Genomic DNA, 6,000 nt, shown 5'->3' with positions numbered 1-6,000 from the left:
CTAGCCTTGAGCTGAAGAGCTGAGGGACAGCGCCCAGGCCCAGAGTTCAGGCCCCATGACCAAACCCCCCCCAAAAAAAATTATCTTACAAAAGCTATCCTATAAAATAGAAGTGAAAAATGGAAATAAATAAATTACATCTGCCATGCCCTACTGAATAATTTAGATTTAGACTGGCCTTTTCTGTCCTTGGTATGTACTAAGAGATCTCTATATTAACTTAAAATTGAAACAAAAAATTAGAGAATTAGACACGATGGCCAAGGCACTTAAAATAGTATGGAAGTGTGTACCTACATGGCAATAATATTTTTTATTTCATAAGTCTATCAGTCCATTTTGGCTAGAACATTCCTTCTGATAAACTAAAGTTAAACCTAGCAGTCACTTCCTTATTCAGTGTGAGGAAATCCTAGTGGGCTCCAGGTGGGACGGCTGAAGATGAGCTGGGGGCTCAGGAAAGTGATGATGTACCATGTCAGTGCTTTAAACAGCTGCCAAGAACTGCTGTGTTCTTTGAGAGATGGGCTGCCACAGCTTTGCAGGGGTTAGTGTTACATGCCCAAGAGAAGGATTACTAATGCCAGTCTTTTGAGAGCAGTCACCATAAACATCTATAGAAAATAAACTTACACATGATTTTTAATGTCTACTTGCAGAATTAATATTAATGTTCTGTGTAATACATTTCAGAATACCTGCTTATTAGAGCCTTTGTTGGAAAATGGTCCATCATAATCTTGGTATTGTAGATATTATAGTAGTTCAATAATTTGCTCAAAAAACACATGAAAATGACTTGTAATTATGACTTTTTTGGGAATGGGGGCACAATAGAGCCTCAGACAAAATAGGTAAGTGTTTTACCACTGACCTATACCCTTGCCCAATAGCTATAATTTTTAAGCCATATCTTTTCTGAAAAAAAAATAGACTTAAAATGTTTCATGGCTTAAAATGATAAATGAAGACTGAAAGAAAATTGTTTCAAACAAACTGAAATGAGTTACAGATTGTCTTTTAAAATATTTTGAGTACAGTTCCCTTTAACTATTAGTTGTTGGTACACAAATGTATTAAGATTTTAAGTTCTCTTATATAATTGTTTCACAATTATAAGTTGCTAACAGTGACTATTACTCTCTTAGCTAGAGATGTTCCTGAAAGTTGAAAAACTCTTGTTATATGCAAATCACCAAAGAAATTCTTAAGACATTTTTTAAAATAGGAAAACACTTGTTTTAGGCTTAGATGTGTTTATGTTTTCAGTTATTGGAGTCATATTTTCAGTTTGCAAACCTTAAATATGTACAGTTTTCCCATGAATTTTTTCAGATGAAAGTATTGATTGACATGAGTATACATCCACGGTATATCTACATGTATAAATATATGTTGACACATGGCAAATAGAACAGATGAATAGCAAGGGATTTCTTGATGGTTTGGACTATGATGGCACATTTTTTAAAAATGTAAACTGGGTTGGCTATGTCAGAACCTCAGGGTCTTATTCCAATTAAAATAATTGTCTCACCTGGAATGTTATACTGTTAAAGAGGAAAAGCAAGTCTTATTGAGAATGAATGTACTGGACACCACTTGAGTCCAGACCTCCAGTGACAGTAACTTGGAATGTTGCCCTAATGGGGCCTAAACTTCTCAATGCAAGAAAGAATTTGACTCTGCTGAGTCCTTGGGGATTAGCCCTTGTTTCAGTTTGCCCCCTGAAAGAGTAAGATTAGGGTATCACTATCCTTAAGAAAAAACCTACTATGAAGTTTCTTAAATATCCACAAACTGAACTAGTGCCCCAGTGTGTCAGATATGGCACCCGTGTCAGCCTAGCAGCTGTAGCATACTTGTATGCTTTGGCTGAACTCTCCTTTAGCCCGTGCTGCACAGATATGACTGGGAATTATACAGGAACTCTATTTCTCTTCTCAGCTTCATTTTTTACTTGTATAAAGTATGGCTTTGTTTCTGTTATAGTACATTACTGCCTACCAATCAATGATAATGTATTTGAGTTCCTATTTTACATTATTACAAATAAATTCATGTAGATGTAATAAAATACAACTTCTAAACTTTTTATTTGTTAATAAGATATTTTCATTTTCCTGCAAAAATAATCAGGATGATGAACAGTATATGTTAACCTTCTAAATGATGCATTTTATTGTGTATGATCTTGGTTAAGTCTGAATTTGTGATCAGAGAGTATCAAATCTAGTACTGTATAACAGTTCAATTGCATTTGTTGCTTCAAGTAAAGTAGCCATCTTTAAAAAAAATCTTTCCTTTTGTCTTTCTTTTATCCATATTTTGAGGCTCTTATTTCTAAATATTAAGCTACTTTTCATGAAATACATGAAAATGTATTTTACATTTTTACATTTTTGTCTTTCTTTTTTTAAAGGACAGTCTTAAAGTTTTGTTCTTTGAAAGCACTTGTTCCCAGAATCATACTACTTAAAGTTTATGGCAAACAGCCTTAGCTGTATTTGCAGGACAAAATATCTAACTAAAATGAAAACTTGGAAAGGAAATCTGGATAAAATGATGATATTATCTTATTCAGTAGGTATTTTAAAGGCAGTATATAGCTGATGCTTTGAAATGGAATTAGTGAAAATATGTTTGCCCTTCTTGGAGAATCTCTCGGTGTCTCCCCCCCTTTCTCTCTCTCTCTCTCTCTCTCTCTGCGTATATATATATATATATACATATATTACTTAATGTGCATTATTTTATGTTATTTTACATATGTCATTATATATTATTAATATATATTATTTAAGTAAGAAAGCCACACAGATAAGAAATAGGTTAAAGAAGAGATAAAATTTATCATGGGTTATATCAATAGAGTAGAAGTGGAACTAGTTAGTAATTTTTCAATGTAATAATAGCTAAGCATATACTTGACAGACTTTGACCATTTGAAGGTCTCAGCAGCCCTTTAAGCTAGCTACTCTGTGCTTTATAAATAAGGAAACAAGACACAAGGGGAAAAGTAATTTACTTGTGGTCTTACAGCTGGTAGGTGACAGTTAAGTCTACATTTAATTCCTGTACTTTATAAGAATCTAATCTAAAAATTGATACTTACTGGACTATTAGATTTATTGGAAGCCATCAGGTTTTTAATGGTTTTTATTAAAAGTCTAAATAAGCATTTAAATCTTCTAGTCTCTTTGTACAAACATTTTTGTTAAAATCCTAAGTATAATTAAATCTCATTGGAGTATTATTTATGGATTATAGCAAGTCATTTGTGCAAAAGCATCATTTGAGAGAGAAAAAATCCCATACATAAGAATCCTTGAGATTCTCCAGGTATATTTTTCTGTTATATTTAGTGTTCAAGTAGGTCTTGTACAGGCTTACTTTCCTACTGATCATTGTTTTGAGAATTTGCACTAATTGAGGAACTTGAAAACACATTAAGACCAGAGGTGAAAGCATTTTGCTAACATGATCACCATTAAGATTATAGAAAACACCAGTCAGCTGGTCAATAAAGTAAAATATAGAATTCAGCTTACCATTCCTCTTTATGCTATAGGGAATGAAAAACTGGGTCTTGGTGTTGGATGGTGGGCCTTTTATGCCAGTGGGTGTTTGGTATCGCTCATCATAAAACCTTCCATGAACCAAGTTCAAGAACATGAGCAGCAGAAAGGCTCCCTGTGGCAGCATTTTTTCAGATGGATTCTAGAAAAGAAAAGAACAATTTCAATAATCTTTTGTTATTGGCCTGTTTCATTTTTCTAATGTTGCACAGATGAATTCTTCATGCAGTTAATTACTTTTAAAATCTGATGCTTTATATGTTGAACATATTCCATAAATTAATGAGGAATTTGTTTTTAGTCATTTGAATATTTGCCTTGTTTTTGAAAGCCAAATTCAAGTAATTAAGGGAAAATAAAATGACTTACATAAAAGGCTATACAAACAGAAATCATCATTAGATATCTATTAGTAATGCAGAATTTTTGACAGAACCTGAAATACCTACAGTTTCAAAATACACTAAAATTCAGTTTAGGGCAAAATTATACAATCTGATTTCATTAGTTATCTCATGTAAATGGACACAGATATTTCTCTGTGCGTTTTAATACAAAGACATTTCTTTTAAAATCATGCAGCAGAAACAAAAACCAAAAGACAAGCAAAACAACAAGAAGAAACTAAAATAGTTGATACTTGCTTGAAAGCAAGCTAGTATGGAAATCCATTAATGACCCCTCACTCTCTGCACTTACCTGGGAGCTGTGACTTCTGAAGTTGGTGTCCGAGTAATTTTTTTGGCCTCCTCTACTCAGGTGAGCAGTGAAGATGCCTCTCCAGAGCTGCCCTGAATTATTTATACTGTTTTTCTCTGACTGTATGAGGTTACCCTTAGTTGAAGCTCCTCCCCTCAGAGGTGGTAGGCACTAATTATGGTGGGACGTTCTATTGGTCAGGCAAACAAAATCAGGTTAGGTTCTCTTTTTCCTTGTTTTTATTTTTATGGAAAAATCAACTCTTTGTCTTAAATACATATTAATAGTTGTTTAACTATACACCATCTTTTTCTGTGATTTTATTTTAAAATTTCTTACTCCAGTGTTGGTTCATGATGAAATAATGAATCCTCCTTTTTTATTTTTGTTTTTGAAAAGCACATTCTGTTTTGTTTGGTTGAAAATATTTGGTAGTATATAAAAATAGGGAAAATACTTTTTTGAGGGGATATGGATTTAAACCATCATCTAAATTCTTTATTAATGCATCAGTGTTATGAAATTAGCTTACCCCAGTTATTGCTTATTTTAAAGCTTGAGAGAAAAAAACAACATAGTGAAGATGTGGGTATATGTCAGTACAGAGGTTTAAACCCAGGACTTCATGCTCTGTCTCCATCAGGTGGCTTGCCTGCTCATGGCTGGTGTTCTACCACTTGAGCCATGTCTCCAGTCCAGCATTCTGCTGGTTGCTTTGAAGATGGGGTCTACTAGACTTTCTGATCAGGCTGGCTGGCTTGCTTGCTCTCTCTCTCTCTCTCTCTCTCTCTCTCTCTCTCTCTCTCTCTCTCTCTTTCTTTCTTGCCAGTCTTGGGGCTTGAATTCAGGGCCTGCGCACTGTCCCTGAGTTTCTTTTGCTCAAGGCTAACATTCAACCACTTGACCACAGCACCACATCTGGCCTTTCCTGTTCATGTGGTACTTAGGAATCGAACCCAGGGCTTCATTCATGCTAGGAAAACACTCTACCACTAAGCCACATTCCCAGCCCCTGACTAGCCTTTTCTGAGATCTTCCAGATCTCAGCCTCCTGAGTAGCTAGGGTCACAGGTATGAGACACCAATGCTTGACTTAGATTCTTTATTCATAACATTACACTAAGTTTAATAAATAGCTTCTTTTCTGGCTTTAATTTCAGCTGTAGAGTTGGAGTAGAGTTTGCAAATAACGTTAACCTAATAATCTTGTATTACATTTATTTATATAAATTTCATTTTAGACAAAAGTGTTCGTTCACTTTTGCTTTTTAGCTTTTTAAAAATACCAGCAACTTACATTGCATTTCCCTCAAAGGCAAAAATATACATAATCACTTTCGATTTCAGTAGTTGATGTTTCATTTACAACATCAGGGTACTCATAATCAGTTTTAAAAAAAAACCCTAATAAATGCAGGAAGTTGAGGACTGAAGTTTTACACTGTGTTTAATTTCATAATTTTGGGTCTTAAGTCAAAATCAGCTAGAAAGATAAATGAAGTTTGGGGAGATCCATAGATAGTGAAGAGTCATATCAATACTATATCTCCCAGGACATGGATTCAGGATAGATCAGCAATTAAATAATTGAATATTTGACAAGTAGATGAAATAAAGCATGGTCTTTTCCTCTCCCCTTCCCCATGTATGTGTATATTGTCATAAATGTCTATGTAATATGTCTGTATAATACTCAGATACACATCTAATGTAATATGTCTGT

The 6,000-nt window shown here is 34.1% G+C and overlaps 2 protein-coding genes across 2 annotated transcripts in view; one reads left to right on the top strand and one right to left on the bottom strand.

Moving 5' to 3' along the window:
* The window catches only part of Col10a1 (collagen, type X, alpha 1), a 6,606-nt gene extending 2,890 nt beyond the window's left edge, over nucleotides 1-3,716 (bottom strand). The window contains exon 1 of the mRNA XM_013032795.1: nucleotides 3,552-3,716. Within this exon, the coding sequence (XP_012888249.1) occupies nucleotides 3,552-3,705 (154 nt within the window). The 5' untranslated portion in view covers nucleotides 3,706-3,716. The remainder of the gene's footprint in view (nucleotides 1-3,551) is intronic.
* Nucleotides 1-6,000, top strand: part of Nt5dc1 (5'-nucleotidase domain containing 1) — a 101,770-nt gene that overhangs the window by 17,288 nt on the left and 78,482 nt on the right. The window lies entirely within an intron of this gene.

Source organism: Dipodomys ordii, unplaced genomic scaffold (genome assembly GCF_000151885.1).
Source record: "Dipodomys ordii isolate 6190 unplaced genomic scaffold, Dord_2.0 Scaffold157, whole genome shotgun sequence".
Classification (NCBI taxonomy): domain Eukaryota; kingdom Metazoa; phylum Chordata; class Mammalia; order Rodentia; family Heteromyidae; genus Dipodomys; species Dipodomys ordii.
The sequence above is the reverse complement of the archived record's forward strand: the minus strand, read 5'-3'. Positions and strand labels throughout refer to the sequence as shown.